General features: G+C 44.6%; 1 protein-coding gene across 1 annotated transcript in view; it reads left to right on the top strand.

Annotated features, from left to right (window-relative positions):
• myo1g (myosin IG) overlaps positions 1-19,009 on the top strand; it is a 42,702-nt gene extending 23,693 nt beyond the window's left edge. Inside the window, exons 21-22 of the mRNA XM_071894916.2 lie at positions 4,598-4,755; positions 17,923-19,009. Of these exons, the coding sequence (XP_071751017.2) occupies positions 4,598-4,755; positions 17,923-18,085 (321 nt within the window). The 3' untranslated portion in view covers positions 18,086-19,009. The remainder of the gene's footprint in view (positions 1-4,597; positions 4,756-17,922) is intronic.
• Positions 19,010-19,816: the final 807 nt, after the last annotated feature.

Raw genomic sequence — 19,816 nt, 5'->3', positions numbered from 1 at the left:
ACACAGGTGACACACATATGGATACATAGGCATGCTAACACACACACACACACACACATCAACTGACCTACCAACTGACCCAACTCGCTCTTCTACTGCTCTGTCACTGACTGAATGTCCTGTAAAACGGGTCACGCCCCCTGAGTCAAAAGGTTCTCTCACCTCCAGTACAACAGAACTGCAGCTCCAGTACTGCAAGGAAATCAGATTAAAGCATTCATGTGAATGATGGATCACAGTGACCCGGGTCAAGGAAGACAAAGGCGGGCGGGGTTTAGACAGGAGGGGACAGGTATTGAGGGAGAAGTGAAGGGACAGGACAGAGGGGGGGGTGGGGGGGGGGGGGGGTGGGGGTGGGGGGGACTGCGCCGCTGGGATAAAGTACAAGGTGTCTGACCTACATTCCCTGGTCGCTGTGAGGGAGTGGAGCGGTATGAGGCTACTTGGTGGTGTGTGTGTGTGTTTGTGTGTGTGTGTGTGTGTTGGTGCATGGTACGTGCGCCTGTGGCCGCACTACGACATCGGCAGCCCGGCTTAGCATTACGTTCTGCCGTCTGGGGCGAACCTGCCTCATTTCACGCACTGATCTGAGAAATTGGATCAGGGATCTCACAGGGGCGTCGACTCATGAAGAGAGAGAGAGAGAGAGAGAGAGAGAGAGAGAGAGAGAGAGAGATAGAGAGAGAGATGGATAGATATAGTGAGAGACAGTACACGACTGTTTCATGCAATCTTTAAGTGAGGTTACGATGCCACTAATGATCCATTCATTATTGTCGCACGCATTATATAATTTCCTTTCCTCTACTCAACAGCACATTGTGTCCTCTGCCCATAGACAGATGCATGTAATGCGGTATGCAGTCAGCCTCACAACTTGCACTGTATCTAACAACTTATATATTAGTCACACTGAAATGGCATTTTGAGATCATCTTGCTTCCATAAGTCCATGTAGTTCTGGTGGAAACAGGATGTTGATTGATTGATTGAATTTATGTGACAAATTCCCATTCAGTCACACATATACAGTTCGTCAGACAGCAGATATACATGAATCCAAAGAAAAGTGTCAGGATGACATAATAAAGCTCAGGAGCTTATTTCCATGTCAGTCCTTTGGGGAACTGTCGGGGCGGGGCATAACATAGGCAGGGATCATTCAAAAGTAAACCAATGAGGTAGCAGTATCCGTTATAGGGAGAGAAAGGCTGTTTTATATGATGGGAGGGGCAGAGAGGAGGTTCAAATATTATGTGATAATATTATGGTTTGGAATTTGTATGTATGCCTTCTGGTACGTGATGATTTGTGATTTTTTTTGTCATTTATTGTTAAATGGGTGGAGAATTGGCTGAAAAGGTGAAGGAGAATTTTTTGATTTGATTGTGCCTTTAAGTATCTACAGAGAGGAGGGGTGTGTGTGTGTGTGTGTGTGTGTGTGTGGGGGGTCAGAGAGAGAGAGAGAGACAGCCTGAGACAGATACAAAGAAACAGTGTGGGAAGCACTGGGTGTGACTGGTAGAGTTTCTGATGGTGAAGTGCCACTTTCTGTGCAATTCACTGCAGATTTGAGTAAAGACCAATTACACCCACCTGACATACCGAGGCAGCACAGCTGGACGTCCAGGAGTGGTTTTGGAGAGAGAGCACAAACACGCCAGAGGGTTAAAAACCGTCATTATGCAGCAATGGAAAGGCTAAAGATAGCTGATACCATTAAGCACTGCTGCTCAAACTGAGGGATTTGAGTTGAATTCAGGTCAGAAAGAGAGAAAGAGAGCATTGAAAGAAGTAGTGCAGCTCTTTCCTCACTTTGTCTCACAAGACTCTGCAATACATGGAGCCACAGCGGTGCCAGAACTGACCAGGAGGGCCAAGAGGGCCGAGCCACGGGCTGAGGCCCAAAACTGCTTGAAGAATGTGAATAAATGATAGCTTCTTCTGTCTTGTGTAATCGTGATGCTTATTACGGTTTTTCCTCAATTGATTTGACTCATTTCTCCAAGGTCCATGCTCTGAAAACAGTTAACACATTCAAAACAGCCCAACAAATGAAGTGCTGCTTTCTTTTCAGATCACATCTTTATGAAAACCAAATACTGGTGTCAAAATTGCATGTTATCTATTATTAGATGATATGTTCAGCTTTATCCACACAGGAAAACTAACAGTAAAAATCGTTTATCAGAAAGTTACACAATCCCTTTGTCCATAATCTGATTTTATGGAACTGTAAAAAGTAAGCAAAATGTTGATTCCTCACAATTTTGGAAATACTACAATATGCAATCTTTCAGTTGCACATGTAAAAGTATTATCTGACAGTTTTACATGTTTGTGTATGTGTGATACAGTAAGGAGGTAGAAGCATTGATGAACAAGATAAATCACTTCAATGTTGTTATGACTTTACTCCTTATCAACCCTTTTACAGTATTTATGTCAAGCCAGAGGATTTATGGTATACTGTATATAGTCTTGTGATTTGTGTGAAAACATTGGAAAGGTATTATTAGACTATTAGTTAAAGGTACAGTTAGTCTTGCAAAATTATAAAGAGTTTAGACAGCTGCGTGAACTGTTTTGAGAGGACTGACCTCAATTAGTTTGGAGAGTTTGAAAAGATTATATATGTAGTTTTGCATTTTGCGTGAAAATGAAAACGTACAGTTCGTTTTGCAAAACTATCAAAGGTTTAGATGGATGTGTTAACTGCTTTTGAGAGCATGGACCTTAGTTTTGAGAAATATGTTAATTGAGAGCAACTGCAATACGCAAGATGTTTTTTCTCAGTTCAACCTCAGAAATGATTGAATATTTTATCACTCTCTAGACGTCTGTGGAGGGCGAAAACATTTTTGTGCAGCCATAAATAAAGCTCATGGGCCCCACTTTTTTTTATTTTATTTTTTTATCACCCTCTACTGTACTGCCCGTCCATACGAGCTGCAGCAAAATACCACCTAGTTCCCTGTTTGTCTGTTTTGCGACACCGAGCGCTGTTAGTGTCATTTCCCCCCTGATGCACTTCACTTGAAACGTGGCGTACTGCGGCGCTGTCCCGTGCGCGGTGACGAGGCGGTGAGTAACCTCCGCCTCAGCACTGTTCCCTCCACTGGAAGGAGAGGACAGGTTGTACCGGGAGCCGGCCTTGACGGCACAAGGACGGACCGCGTAGCGTACTGCAGGCCCCGCTGGATTAACCTGAGTTCACTGGGGGCCGTAAGAGGCTTAGTCCACTCTCTCTCCCGTTCTATGAGATATAGTACCTCACTTTCTCTCTCCGTCTCTCTCTCCTTCTGTTTATCTCTCTTTCCATCCCTCGCCTTCTTTCTCTCTCTCTCTGACTCTTTCCTTCACACTCTATCTCCCTTTCTCTCGCTCCCATTCCCCTCAGCCACAATAAATCTGTGCATTATTCCAACTGGGTCACAACTCTCGACTGACCCCCCCCCCTCCCCTCCCCTCACTGCACCTCCACACACACACACACACACACACACACACACACTGCACCTCTGCACGTGTGCCCCGGGCAGCATTACTCTCACCCTACATACTCCAGGCAGAAATAATCCGCTGACGTCTTTCACAGCCTGCTTTTTTATCCAGGATATACTTTGCCATACTGTACCAGGTTAACAGGTACTACGCATTAAAGTAATAATCCGTGGCATTCCCATATACAGTAAATACATTTCTGGTTTGCTTTTCTCTATCGCTGATTGATAAAACAATAGTGATTCAACCTATAGTCAGTTCATGATCATTTACATAGGTAGGTAGGCTTTTCCTGGGAAAAAAAAAACCCTGCAGCACTAAGTGATGCGTTTTATGTTTCTGGCAGCAGTAACAGCGTTTAGTTTGAAATAAATAGAAGAAGAACTGGGTAGAATCTTGTCCAATTCAACTTATCACTTTAAGCACTGCATATAAGTATAAAGGCTATCTTCATTCCTATCCAGACACTTGCCAGAGTACCTGTTATGCTGTTATTTCAGTGGCAGGCTATAACACTTATTATACAATAGGTAGTTTCAGCCAAATAGTCTGATTGGAGAGAGATGTGCTCCAACTGCATGCTTTATTGGTTGCTATGCCAACTGTTTGGGTAAATAGGGAGTTAGTTGGCAATCTTTCTCATTTCTCCTGTTTTTATTAATCTTGTGTGTGTACACTGCTTTGGAGGAAAACATGTCAGACCGTACACATGCATTTGTAACTGCCGTATAAAACCATTGTATAATAAAAGACATAATGAACATAATGAACAAGAATACCCTGGAGTGCATGTCTTTACTGTGATTATGGGTACAAGTGAAGATTGTTGGTGCATAAATAAGAAGAGAATGCACATACCAGACAAATACTTCAATCAGTGTTGGTGAAGGAAATCAACTAGAGGAAACAAGGCCTGATGAAGCCTCCGAAACACTTTTTTTCTGGTGTGGGATAACTAATAAAACACGAGAGTTGCATTACATCGTGCACAAGTGAAGAACGCCCTCTCAGATATCCTCCTTCACCATGTTCATCCACAGTTTGTCCGTGCTGGTGTCTGACTTTGTGTCTTTGTGCTTGTTTGACCCTGCAGCTGACGGGACTGAGCGTGACCAGCGGGGTCGACCAGATGGTGGCGCTGCACACGTCCTCCCAGGACGACGTCCTGCTGTGCCTGCAGCGGGGGGAGCTGTGCCCCAACCAGGACCGGGTGGGCGAGCTGCTGGGCACGCTGGTGGACCACTTCACACGGTCGGTGCTGCTGCAGGATCACAGTGAAACCCCGTTCTGTGACCTCGCACACGCTGCTAATTTTATCCTGCGGCTTCCTTCTCCATTCGCAACGTGAAACCGAGCGGCAGCGCTCGATCGTTTCAGGAACCACATCAAACGTCTCGCAGCGAGAGAGGCTGATTCAGACCCACTGAGCAGGATTTGTCTTTATAAATCTCTGAGTAGACAGACACACACACACACACACACACACATGCTGACCATTAGTGGTGATGTGTCTGGAGATAATACTAATGCTAATACTAAATACTATTATACTGTATTAATACTAAATCCTAATACCTCTACTTCTACTATTAGTATAGCTACTACTACTATTACTTCTACTACCACTACTACCATTACTGACACTACTACTAGTACTACTACTACTGCTGCTACTACCACTACTAGGCCTATAATAAAATATTAATAGTATTATTAATATTAATATTACTTACATATATTGCTTACTTAATAATAAAACTTACAAAGAGCTGTAAATGGAACAAAACAAACATATCAACAAACTGGGAATACTTTTGACTTTTATTAATACCCATTGCTCTTTAAGACTGACTCAGACAAATTCAGAAGCCATATTGAAATACAGAAAGATTTTCATAATTTTCATATTGAAGATGAAACATGGATGTGAGCCTATCTTGGTGTCTCAATGGAAAAAATGTTAACTAAGCCTCAGTGTGGGACTTTTCGCTCATGCTGATCTTTTATCACCGGTCCGGACTCATAATTATCAAACTGCTGAGAGCAGCATTATGAAAGAAGCATCACTGACCGGGTCTTCATGACAATACACACTTTAGAACAATGGATTTCCAATCATGTACCATTGAGACCCATGATTATGCAGGTTTTCCTTCCAGCCAGACACTATAGCAGCTGATTTCACTAATTAGCTCACTTTCAACAGAGAGGAGGATCTAATTAGTGAAATTAGCTGGTGTGATGATTGGTTGGAATAGAAAACCTGCAGCGTTTTGGGTCTCAATGGCAGATGATTGGCCTCCAAAGCACTGGACCCATTCTGACTGGACGGAGACCGTGGCTAAAGCGCAGTCTATTAATGCAGCATAACAATCAAGCGAATCAGATTCTTGGCATTTATCACTGTCATAGTTGTCCGTGTTTGTGTCCTGCTGTGAATAACCGCCATGAAATTAATCAGTCACGGTGACATTTATCACTGCCACGTAGGAACCCGATTTGTCAAGGCCGTTTATAAATCTGATTCACATCAACTAACATTCATCTCTGCCAGACAGATTTGAATGGCACAGCCTACAAGTGTTCACTGCAGACTGTTTTGGTTGTGCATGTGTGTGTGACTCTGTGTGTGTGTGTGTGTGTGTTGTAAGCACTGCCCGCTGAAATAGCACCCAGTCTAAATTGATTGGTTCCTTAAGTCTTAATCCCCCAAAATCCAGGCAGGACCACACTGGCTGACTTAAAACAAACACACACAGTAAAGCTCGTCTCCAGTGTGAATTCATGGCGCTTTTTCCAAAACCCAACGCTTTCCTCATGGCATCATGCGCCAAATCGGCTTCTTTTGTAGTTGATAGCCAATCCTATAGTTATATTGCATTTCTGAAATCACGTGAAAATTCAAGTCGCACATTCTTCTCTTTTCTTTTAGTTTTGTGCTTTATTTATCCCACCAAATGTAATTGGAATTATTACAAAACGTCTGCGCCTCGCTGGGTGTGCGTCCCTTCTGCTGAAGTTTAGACTCATTTCTGACATCACGGACGGCTAAAACATCAAAATGGTCTTGCCCACGTTAATGTGGCGTCATTTCTCATGTTCAGTCATTTATGTTAGTAGCGGGTGCTGAACTCCCTGGGGAGAAGCTCCGAGGCCGGGCAGACGGCAGCCGCAACCGGGTGTGTGTTCCCACTTTTATGAGCCTATCTGTGTGCGATTTTAAGGGGGAGGTTTTAGTTAGTTGATCCTGGATCCCCGGTGAGGCTTTTGTGGATTTTTACGAGTGTGTGTGTGTGTGTGTGTTTTGGTCTGGGTTTGGGTTGGGGGAGGGAGGGACCCTGCAGCAGCTGCCTGGCTCTGGCGAGGGGAGCGGCGGGCGTCGGAGAGGAGAGGCGGCCATTGAGAGCGCCCGATCAGCTCGCCGCTCCGTCTGCCCGCGCCGGCCTCCGCCTGCCTTTGTGCCGCGCCATCTGGGGTGAATGAAGGGGGTCGTGACCCCTACAGGGCCGCTCATCAAAAGGGGGACTCAAGAGACAAAGTCAGGGGTGAGCTGCCTTAAGTGTGGTGTGGGAAGTGTGTGAGCATGTGCGAGGGGGAGGAGGAGGAGGAGGAGGAGGAGGAGGAGGAGGGAGGATGACAATACACACACACACGCTCCTCTTCCCCTTCTGTCAGGAAATGAGCTCCAAGACTATGAGAGTCACGCACAAGTCATTTTGCTCTGCGCAGGAAGGTTACACTGCAAAAAACGGCCATCTTAACAAGTCATTTAGTCTCATATTCAGCCTTCAAAGCTTATTTTTCTTAAAACAAGAGAAAAATTCTGCCAGCGAGGTGAGATAACTCCACTTGTTTCCACTGCAGTTTCACTTGTTTCAGGAATCTTCTAGAAATGAGTGTCAGTATCTTGAAACAAGTCAGAATAAGGCAAAATCACTGCACTACTATCAAGAAAATGACACTTGATTCTACAAAATTCTTGAAACAAGTTGATTTGCGTTGGAAACAAGTGGAATGATCAAACCCCAGTGGCCGATTTTTTCACTTATTTAGGACTCAATAATTGACTAAATGACTTGTTAAAATGGAGATTTTTTGCAGTGCAGGGGAAGATTTTGTCAATGGAGCGATTGTGGCTCCTGCCCCCCCCCCCCCCCCATCTTTTTGACTCTCTCCATCACCCCCAGTTCAAACACCAGAAAGGGTATCTTTGAGCCTTTGAGTATTTATAGAGCGAGTGAACAAGGTGCCGACGCAGAGAGTCGTACAAAACTGGGTCAGCGGAGGCAGCGTTCGCAGCACAAGGTAAAAACCCGACTTCAAAGTTGCTCTCTGTCGTTGGGCGAGGACGGCGAAGACAAGCTGTCTGCTTCGCTGTCATCTCACATCCGTCTCTCTCTCTCTCTCCCTCCGCAGAACGCATTCCTCCGCTCTCTTTCCTGTACACACCTCCTTCCCTCCATCCTCTCATCTCTCCCTCCCTCTCTCTCTCTCTCTCTCTGGCTTTCTCTTCCTGTCACCTGGGTCTGAGCTGTCAGCATGAATGAGGCGTGTGTACGTGTGTGTCAGTATGTGTGTGTGTGTTTGTATGTGTGTGTGTGTGTGTGTGTGTCTGTTTACTGAGGGAGAAGAGGTGGGGGGGGGGGTTCAGACTCGTGGGCCATCTGCTGGGACAGCTGGGAGAGTATGACTGGGCTAAAGGCAGGATTTAGGATATGATCTGCCCCGGCCTTAAAAGATTGAGGAGGATTCTGGACTTAAAAGGCAATTTGGGGATTTTTTATTATCTCATTGATCGCCGCCACAGACTCTTTTCAGAACATAATAAAAGTTTTTACGCCAGTTGGGTTGCTTAACCAAAATTTGCAGCCGCTTCTCGCGCTGCTAATGTGAAAGGAACAAAGAAAAAAAAAAACTACTGTGAAACCAAAGCACGTCTCTTCAACTATTTCTATTACTTTTACTATCAGACTAAATGGAGCAGTTTCCATCTAACGCTGCATGAAATTTCTAGAGTCGAGGCCCATGATCAATAAGACAGGCTTCTTATGCTCTAAAGCCTTTAATTTAATATCTCTTCTCTTCCCTCCGTCGTTCCCGCTCTTTTTCCTCTCTCCTTCCCCATTCTCCTTTCTCTACTGCCGTCTTCCCCTTCCCCTGCCTTTCATTTACTCTCATTTACTCGTCCAAACCTCCCTCCTACCCCCTTTCATTTTCCTGCGCTCTTCTCTAAATCAGCAGTTTCATTTATGAATATGGAAAGACCTGGGACGGTGTTGCATTAATAGCAATCTTCTGGGTCACCCCTCCCTTCCTAGTGAAGTAAAAAAAAAAGAAGTGATTTCATTAACCTCAAAGCATATGTGAGTGGTCTGGTGATCTGAGAGTTTTTTAACACCGCCCCTCTCCCTCCCCCAACAGACACACACACACACTGACCTGTCACTGATGTCGGACGACTTGTTGACTTTCTTATTTGACCCGGTTGGACGTCCCAAGTCAGCGTGCAGCCAGTTACTGCAGCCTCGGACTAATCGGCCCTCTCTTTTCTAAACTCAGCTCGCTTTTTAGGTCGTGAAAGTCGTCATCCTTGCCTGAAATAGCCTCCTCTCTTTCTCTTCCTCCCCTCTTTTTTTTCTTTTTCTCTCTCTCTCTCTCTCTCCCTCACTCCCTCAGTGGCTGTCCTCAATGTGCTCGTCTCCCGGCCCGGCCTGCCGGAGCAACAGGCGGTGCAGCCTGCCTCTGCTCTCCACACTTTCCACGGTCAACTTGTCCCCTTTTGCTGACTTTGGGTCCCTGGGTTTTGTGCCTCTCTTGTGGTTTCAGTCCTGTGCCGTGGCCTGGGTGTGGTTTGGTGCAGGATCAGTAACCCTTTTGATTTTCCGTTGCAATTTGTGACCCTGTTCAGAACACATATGTGTAACTATGGCGACGGAGGGGCGTCCTGGTGGCTCAGTGGGCCGGGGCGCGTGCCATGTGGCTGCGGTGTCCTGGGTTGGGATTCGTCGCGTGTCGTCCCCCTCTCTCTCTCTCCCAGTCTTTCCTGTCTCTCTCTACTTTAAAATGCCAAAAAAGAAAAGAAAAAAAAAAAAAAAAAAGCTATGGCGAAGCGGTTAACCTAATGGAAGTAAATAGTGACCCGTTTCCTCCTCCTAGTCTCCTCCATTTGTTACTCCTCTGACTCCTTTTACTCCTTTCTACTTGAACTGACTTATTTTTGCTCACATCCTTGATTGAATACTGTTTTGTGTTCATTATTCCTGGTTTAAAAATATGCAGGAGTTCAGTTGCACTTTGTCAGGCCTTTGCCCTGACTGGCACGCCAAACTAAAAGTCAAACCGCTAGAAGACCAATCAGTTTTTTCCATATTTTCCATTGCGCACTCCAGAATTAAGATCGTTCTGCTCTTTCTCTTTGGCATTTAATGTGATTTGGGTTTGTTGTTCATCTGTTTTACATGTTTCAGTGATTTGTCATCATTTTTCAATGGTTTATTTATGAGTTGCCTTCTTCTCAACTTTCTCTGACTTTCCTCCTTCGTTCCGTTTGTTTCCACCAGCTGGGTGTTTAAAAACGACGGTTGTAACTGACTGTTGACTGTTGACTGTTGACTGTGCGTCGCTCGTGCGTCACTTGCATGATGACAACAATCCTGCCAGCAGCCTTCGAGAGCAGGCTGGTATCTGATACATGAAGGTGCTCTATCAGTAGACTTTTACTGTACCCAAACTATACTAAACCATGAACAAAATATAATGCAAGAACATGCTCTCGCTTTCTCTCTCTCTCTCTCTCTCTCTCCCTCCCTCCCTCCCCCACTCAGGTTGTAGTTAACTGTCCTTCACTGTGAATGCAGCCCTTCTTTTCGGACATTAGAGTCAGTTATAACAAATTTAGACAAGGGCCAAACTGTGTGGAGACGTTCCTACACTTTCTCCTGTGTCATGTGAACCATTAAGCAAAGTAGAAAAGTATTTTGTTTTCCCATTTTGAGGCCTTGTGGATCTGCACATTCTGTCTGTGGAAGTTATAGCCCACATTTTCATTTACATTTTAGGCAAGAGCAGTGAGTACAACAGCAGAATAAACTTAAATTCCTAGATCACCAAAATTACAGTTATATTTATAATATGAGACAGATGTGTGAAGGATCCTAAACTGACACCTGTAAAGTGCTAAATGCATATAAAATGAGTCTTTGTTGGATAAATAAGTCAAGTAAAAGTCACTCACCTGCACTGGCAGATAACATAACGCCTCAAAATGTTCTCTTTTAATTTGAATTCTATTGATGCTGTGATTCATTAAGCAAGTCAAGTTAACACACCACCTGATTCTATACACAAAATAGTGCTGAAAACATGTAGGATGGCATATTTCCATGAAAAATTCTTAGCAGGTAATGTTTTTTAATTAAACCAACCCTCGGCAGGTGAGCCACAAAGTTAATTTCGGACACTCTATGTATGTATATAAGTTGTACTCAATATGTTCATGTTCATAAAGTGGAATTAATGTCCTTGGTGGAATAGATTTGACAATATTATCACAAGAGAGTCCAGATGAACAAGAATGGTGCAAAGGAGCTGATATGATGGTAGAATTTCAAGAGGGAGAGAAGAGGGATTTTACAGAAAATTATTGGACGGCTGTGAAAGAGGGAGTGTGATGTGAAAGCGTGTTCAGAAAGTTGCCAGAGAGGTGAAGAGAGAAGAGAAGAGAAGAGAAGAGAAGAGAAGAGAGAGGAGGAGAGTGAGCGCTCTGTCATCTTTTTCCAATGAGAGCGTTCCCACAAGTTCACATCAAAGCTCTCGGCGGTGGAGGAGCAGATTTAATAAAGACATTCTGACTATGCAGCCCTTTTAATTCTTGGGGACTTTCTGTTCGAGCGGCGGCGGCGGCGGCTCAAAGCTATTGACCTCGCAAGTGTCCCGGCATCAAAAGACGCCTTTGTGGATTCTAACATGACATGTACTGATTCGCTGAATCGACTTCAGAGTGCAACAAATGGATTCCTCAGCAGTGTTTTCATTCCTCCAAACAATCTCCTCTCACTGTAGTCAGTTCAAGTTGCACTACACAAGGCCAAGCTTCATCGCCATCAACTAGAGAGTAGTACAATAGTCAAATATTGTCTATTGTGTGTGTTTATCTTTACAAGGAACATGTTTGCGTGTTTGTGCGTGTGCAAGACTAAATCATGGCTTTTATTTTTAGCTGCCTTCCCAACAACCTGTCCTGAGGTGGAACCTGTTCCTGCTGCTTAAAAACCCCTGATAGTGTTAGTAGGCCATCTCTTCTATTGACGATCAATTTGGTGTAACAATCTGCGCTTCCTCTCTGACTGACTTTAGTGTATTTATCTGATTTACTCTTATCACAGAAATGTGCACTGCAAAAAATGACAAGTTGTCCAGTGATTTCAACTTGTTTCCAGACCTATCAAGCTTATATTTTTTAGTCAAACTATCTCACTGCACTGGCAGATAATCAATAAATGTCACTTGATACATGCCAATATGACTTATTTCAAGAAATGAAGAAAGTCTTGAAACAAGAAACTTTCTCCAAGACAATTTCACTTTTACCAAGCAAAAGTTCCATTATCCTGAAAAAAAAAAGTACATTTTGTTGAAACCGGTAAGATTATGTGCCGGTGCAGTAAGATGATTTCACTAGAAGAAATCCTAAAATAAGCTTGATAAGTTTTGATACAAGATAAAATAACTTAACAAGTCTGTCAGTTTTTGCAATGTGTGAATAGTCATTAGAATTAATCAACACCAAGGAAATGATTGAAGCCGGTGTTGTTACACTGAACTCGATGTCACATATTTATGATTCAAGACGTGTTCGCTTATACAAGACCTCAGAATACAGAGCGATGGTTTTGGCATTTGATAAGAGCTGCAGTGGATAAAGCTCCCATACTTCCACTTATGGAAATCCATAATCGCTCTACATGTTTTTGCTCCGCTGTTGTTACAGTATGACTCATTTTCTTTCCCAGAATGCCCCCCTCGGAGACTCAAGACACAGCGTGCAGCTGGTTGAGATAGGCCCACTGTTTCTGATGACGATGATGATAATTATAATGGATGAGGTGGGTGATGATTGGCGTGGTGACTGCGGGAAGCGGTGGACGGTCTGATCGTGATTCCCTTCGCTCCCCGCTGCCCCGCCTGGCACCCGAGGGCTCGGATAGCCTCGGCCCATGTTGCTCCCCCCCCCCCCCCCCCCGCTGTCGGGCCGCAGATGCTGCTGTTGCCCCAGCGATGGTTGCCAGGCAGCTGAGGAAGTGTTGATTAAGATTGCGGGCGGAATTGAAGGCTTGGGTTGATGATGAGGGAGCGTTGGGTTGCATGTGGGTGGAGGAGAGGAAGATTTTGGGATGGAGGGGAAGGGCTCTGATGGACAGAAAGCTACAAGTAATTATCTAAGTAATTCACTGTTAGAATCAGCTGGTGGAATTAAACTGGGAGCGTGCCTGTTCCTCTGTTTTACAAGTGATTGACACCTGAAAAGGGTCAAGTTTTGTTCTCCTTTTATCCAGTGGACCGCCGTGAGACTTTCCCTTGTCCAACGGAGACTCCTCCATTCCTCTACAATAATTGTCCATCATGTTCATCCTCAACTCTACTCCTCCATCTCCTCTCCTTGTCCGTCACTCTTTTCTCCTGTTGGGACTGATGTCTGCGCAGAGATCCTGACCTCGCTCTGATTTTGCTGTGCTCCGTCAGTCTTTTGACACCTCTGCTGTTTGATCCCCTCCTGAGACCCAATTATACCTGAAGCTGAAGACGCTGATGGAGAGAGAGAGAGAGGATGGAGGAGAGGAAGAGAGGGAGGAGGGGGGATGACAGAAAGAGGCAGGAGAGAGATTGAAGTGGGCGGTGCCATGGTTTGGCTAAGGAATTGTTATGAGCAATGAAGGAGGAGGAAAAGAGGGCAGAGTGATGAACTGAATTGATGGCTTCTCTTTCACCTCTCTGACCTTTTGCACAGTGCAAAACTCCGAGCCGGGCTATGAAACGCCCCTGACAGTTTTTTTAAACCGGTTTTTGCTCTCATTAATGCAGTGTCTGATGCTGCGAAGGTGCTACTGTATGACTAATACTGTGTTAGGTGCAGAGCCGCTTCCTTTGCCATTTCTCTCTATTCATAGCCACGTCTTCAGAGACGGAAAGTGTTGTCTGAAGGGTGTGTGTGTGTGGGAGAGACAGACAGAGAGAGTGCATAGGTGCGATATGTGTGTGTGTGTGTGTGTGTGTGTGCATGCATGTGTATACATACAGCTTGGGTGTATCTTGTATTTCCCAGTGTGATGATCTGAGGGTTTTGACAGTCTGGTCTTGCTGGTCTGGGGTCTGTGGGATCATTAGGAGCAGGAGTCAACACACCCGGCCTGTTAACGAATCTGACAGCTGTCTGACAGAAAGTGTTTACAGCTGAGAATTAATAGTTACCCACAAATGCTTGTTTTCTCCTTCATGCTGTCATAACACTGTTGTCATGTGAAAACCTCTCCAGTTTGGGTGTTTTTCATGTTTTAACTTCAGATAAAGGATTAGATGCTCTTCTATGGGTTGAGAAAACTTTCTGACCTCTTGGGCTTGTGAGACTCCTTCGAAACCTTTTGGACAAACTCAAAAATGCATGGTGGTGCAGCTAAGATCAAGGCTGTTTGACACTTTGAAGATAACAAGGTTTTCACCTGACAGCAACCATAATCACAAAAGGACTCTGGCTCAGGGGGAGTTTGTTTGTTTGTCATCAACAAGTGATGCTTCTTACTTCATTTGAAACTGGGACACAATATTTGGCTACGTGCATTAATGGGACGGGGTGGGGGTGGGGGGTGTATTTTCAAAATGCATCGTCATCCCTGTGGACTGTTTTTTTGATGGTGCCTTTGACAGTAACAGTGATAATGAGTTAACTTATCATTAAGGATGCATCGGCTCATTATGTAACAACTTGGCGAAACGGACGTCTTGATCCCAGATTGTTTTTTTTTTTTTTGGCTATGAGCCAGGCGGCATGATAACGCAGTGAATGTTGAGGGAAAGCCTGTGTTGTGAACTGTGTTGATAATGTCCGTAAAATAGAAAGAGGAGTGTGTAGCCACTGTACAAACACACACACACACACACACACACACACACTCAGTTTATCGAAGGAAAATTCCGGGTACAGTCCTACGGCAGAAAAAAAAAACATAACACAAACAAAGCCATGGTGTCAGTGCAAACATCTTTTATCTGCAATGGCACATTATTCCCTGGGAGCGATTCTGCACAGGCCGGGTGTTGATTTGATTTCCACACAATGGGACCAACAGCTCCAGCCTCTGGAGCCGAGCAGCATCGGTAACACGGTGTGGCATCAGGCACACTGGCGATGCCTTACCACACATCCAGCTCAGCTGCACATAAAATGGCCCATAATTCTCCATAATGGAGACACCGGAGGCATATGTTCACATTGGATTAGCACCATCCGGCAACATCGAGGAGATGACAGGGAGAAAGGCAAGAAAGACGGAGGAGGAGGAGTATTTTATAGGTTTGGAAAGTGAGATAGAGAGGGAAGCGGTGGAGAGAGGAGGGAGACAGGAAGTCCATAGGCTCCTCCAGGAATTGCTGTTGCTTCGCCCCAGTTCTGTCTGCGCCATCGTCTCCACGGCGATGAATTATTCGACTGCAGCATGAGGGCTGGTTGGCAGACAGCAGACCGTGGGCCATGTCTGTGTACTGAATCCCTCTATACACACACACACACACACTACACACACCATGCACCGTCACAAGTGTGCCCTCAGAAAGAGGGAAAGAGAGAAATCAAGTCATAAACAACAGGTGTGTGTGCCATTGACCCGATTTCCATGGTGGCCATTTTGAACTTACATCACACTCAGGGCGGGAAACTCTACCTGGAAGATTTCCATATAAAACTTGCGTTACTTCAACATAAGTGAAGGGACTAACAGTGATCAAATTAGCTAGCAGTCGCAGGAACTACAAGGACTGCTTGAATTTAGCAGGGAAATTAGTTAGCTTACTAGCTAGTTAGCTAGCTAGCTACCCAACTAGATTCCGGTAGTGAGCCAAATGTAACCCTATATCCCTTCAGATTCTTGACATCCATTTTTTTTCTAATATGTTTTTCAGTGGGGAATCTGTGAAATGCTAAATGTTTACAAGTATGTGCATCTTGGTACACAACAGTGGGACATACATAGACTGTAGGTAGCTGACGTAAGTTCAAACTAGCTGCTGTGAATGAGGTCAATTGAGACACGTGGACAGCGTCAGCCGCCATCGTCTTTGGCTTTACACATGCAGCAGCAGAAAGCACAGCACACTGCTGCACCACAGGCTATCACTGCCTATCATCCACCGTCCTCGGGCATGGCCAGAGGCTTAGTCTGAGCATGCTCCGCTGGTGTTGGGTTTCACTTTTGGTAGTCAGTATGAGGAGATCAGTATCGCATGTGGAGCAAAACCCTGGGAAGGTCAGTGGGTTTCTGGGCCGGGTTTGTCCCTGGCCCAACAGAGGAGGACAGCTGGCTGAGGGAAGTTGGGGGTTGGAGGTGGACGAGGGGGCGAGTGTGACTTTGGAAAATGGAGACCAAGACTACACCTGTTAGAGCGGCTTAGGATGAACAACACGCACAGCTCTGTGAGTGTGGGGTGACTAGTGTGAAGTCCCGAAGTTGTACTCGATTTCCTGAGTTCAAATTGTGTAATGCTTGAAAAGCCAAGCCGCCAAAGTGACAGCATCAAGTCACTGCTGTCAGTTTCAGACTTGAAATATCTCAGCTTTCAAAATGTCCCCGCATGACTTTTCCTAGACCCACTTTCTGTACAAACCAGTGTGTTGCTTTTAGGAAATGGTAGTTATGAGTCTAAACCCCTTTAATTGATAGCTTGAGTCTTCTCTTACAACGCCCAAATCCATTGGCCTTCCTAGTGTCTAGTGAGTTGCATACACCAACATTCAAAGGCACTCATAAATAGCTGCTTGGCTGCGTTTCCAATTATTGTTCTGCATCTGCCTTTTAAAGCCTTCCAACATCGGGTTCAAACAAAGTGCCACACACAAATAGAAATACATAAATAAGAGAAATATGTACAGGAACAAGAATATCAACCATGAACTCACAGTCCCCCGGGCCTGAGACAGTGACGTAGATAGATATAAAGCTCTTTGTGTGTGTGTGTTGCGGCGGCTGAGCCATGTGCCCGGGCCAGCTTGTGTTGGGGTCGCCGGGGCCGGGCTGAGGCTGCAGGATCCCCGAGGGCTGGGAGCGAACACGGCCTTCACACAGGATCATCTTCAGCTGACTGTGCAGCAGCCAGGCAGGCAGAGCCACACTTTCTTGTCCCAGCTGTCAGCAGAGGGATTGTGTGTGTGTGTGTGTGTGTGTGTGTGACACTCTGGATGTAACTGATGGCAGTCACTCAAACTCATCAGAGGACAGGATGAAGTGTTAGGCTGATGAACAACAAACTGGTTATTTCTGTTTATTTTGCTTTTACCGACAACTTCAACTTGCTCTATAGATACTTGGGAGAAACATATCCTCACAAGGATAAAAATATGAGAAAAATCCTCCATAGTGAGGACATTTTGCCAGTCCTCACTTCTATAAGGATCTATTTTAGGGTTAGAATTTGGGTTTAAGTTTAAGATTAGAATTAGATTAGGTTTAGGTTAGGTTATCTTTTAGGGTTAGAACTTGGGTTGTGTTAAAACGTAGGTGGTGTTCACATGGTACATTTGGCATCCGTCAATTTCACAGACGTGAAATACAGAAGTGGTTTCAACACATATAGAAGTATGTGTTGAAACCACCTAGGTTGTGTTGCTGTGGCCGTGTCTGGAAACCTTTTGAAGCAGTCTGTGCAAATTTTATTGGCTAGTGAAGTCTGTTAGCGGATGACGTGTATCTGCGCTCTGTCCTGTTTTTCACGGACATGGTGTGTTATTTTTCACGCACTGCACTCAATGTCAATCCATGCCATCCATCAACGGATAAGTCTAATTGAAATACATGGGATATGGTCCGTTTTTTGACGTGTTATTATTGCTCATGTGGCCAGGGCTTAGGTTTAGGTTAGGGTAAAGGTTATGGTCATTGATTACCTTCATTCCTAAAGCCCTAACCCTAACCTAAACCCTCACCACTACATACCTGACCATAACCTTTACCCTAACCTAATCCGCATCTTAACCCTAATGCTCATGTGAACAGGGCCTTAGGGTTAGAATTAGGATTAGGCTTACATTAGGGTAAAGGTTATGGGTAGGTATGAGGGGTGAGGTTAGGGTTAAGGGTTTGGGAATGAATGTAGTCACTGAAGGTCCTCACAAGTATAGTAATACAAAAATGTGTGTGTCTGTATGTCCTCCAGAGTCAAGAAAGTCCCCTTTCCAGTGAAGGTTTGCTGTTCAGCCGTCCAGCTACACATGCGGGGTAAACCCAAGAGCGTCACAGTGGAAACCAAGGCCGGCCAGACCAACGCGGACTTCAAGAAGAGCCGAGACGGTTTCATCCTGCTGCTTCCCACTAACTAAGAGAGTCCATCCATCCGACCACCAACAGCCTTACCTCATAACCTCGGACGAAACCACTGCACCTCAGGCGTTGGGGGACCGGTCCCTCGCCGGACCATCCAAGAGCTACTCCGGGGCATCGAACGGTTAAAAGGCCTCGTCCAGTGACTTCTGCACCCCCTAGTCAAGCTTTTCTGAAAACAGTCCCCCTTCCAAAAGTGATGTATAAATAAATCAAAATCTCAGTGAGGTTCAGGTACGCAGCAGATAAATCAGGGCAGGGTTGTACGGCGGTGTCTCTCTCAGTTGGCAGGACACCAGCTGTTACTCCCACTTTGCTTTATGAGCCAAACAATTTACTGTGAGAGGATTGTTTGAAAGTTTCACAAAAAATGGGGGTTTTAAAGTATTATGCCAAAGCAGAATTGCTGGCATTGTCTGCTTTCTTAATCCTGAGCTGCAGCAATATTATGTTTGCTGGACAATAACTAAAGCGCTGAATAGTTTTGGAGGCAAATTTGAGAAATTACCAGGTTATTATGTTGGTGTAGGAGGCTTACGGCTTAATAATTTTATTTAACAACCGGTTGCAATATTCATGACATTGTCTTTGCTTTTACATATGATTTTGGTTGTTACATATGAAGACTGTTTCACATTTTTCCAAAAGAATGAACGAACAAATGAATGAATGCACTTTTTGATAACGAAATATTATATAACACAGAAGATGAATACAACCAAGCCAACGCAATTAAGATATATTTTTGTACATCTAGCAGAATTATTTCACTGTCTTTGCAAAATGAGAACTATTTTTATGCATTGTCTCACACTGCTGCCTACAAAAGCCAGACTGCAAGAATTACTGCTTGTCAGAAGTAATAAAGAAGGGAAAGAAAAACAAGAAAGTAGAATAAAATAAATTATTCAAAATGTACTTCAGCACATTCTCTGTGTGGTTGGTAATTTCTTTCTAAGGCTTTGCCACATGAATATACAGTGTGTTATGTAGCTGTAGACCCCAATAAAGCCTACATCATACAGCGATGGAAGTATTCTCCAATGTATTGTGTTGCTGCTCTGAGGGAAGATTAAAGATAAGAAAATATGAAAGAGGTTGGAGCCTCTCAGTGTGTTGGAATACTTTCATTGCTGTGTAGACAATTATTCCTGCTCAGTTATGCCCGTACCTGAGAAATGTACTACTGTGTACAGGGCGTCTACAACCTACAGGATCATATTATATGTCGTGTTATTGAATTTCAGTTGAGGAAAGGGATGTTAAAGCTGCACTAGGCAAGGTGTTAATGTAAAAATACAACTGTTTTATCAGCGGAAATCACAAAGTGGGGCTGCAACAGAGAAGAGGGTCTCCTAAAAGTCTCCTAAACAGCAGGACTCACCAGTGTTAGACTTTTTCCTCTCTCATCTCTTTGGTTTGCTTTGGTATAAAGCATCACAGCCCGGCCGGGTCGGTAAACACGAGCGAGCTGTGTGCAGTTCACTGACGTCATGTTGCAGGATTTCTGGGTATTGAAGTTTAAATTTTTTCAAACGGTTACCTCTCGCTGCCATTTGGAGCCGCCAGCATGCAAACATGCCCGGCGCAGTTTCAGTCGATGAACAGAACGGTAAAAGAATGTTTTGAGCATTTCATTTGAACGGGTTTATTTTAAATAGAGCATTGTGAACTTGTGTATTGCTCAGTATATCCAAAGTACAGATGATCACATTCTCCGCTATGTAACG

Source organism: Centroberyx gerrardi, chromosome 19 (genome assembly GCF_048128805.1).
Source record: "Centroberyx gerrardi isolate f3 chromosome 19, fCenGer3.hap1.cur.20231027, whole genome shotgun sequence".
In the NCBI taxonomy this organism is placed as follows: Eukaryota; Metazoa; Chordata; class Actinopteri; order Beryciformes; family Berycidae; genus Centroberyx; species Centroberyx gerrardi.
Note: the sequence above shows the minus strand (reverse complement) of the source record. Positions and strands in the feature narration are given on the sequence as shown.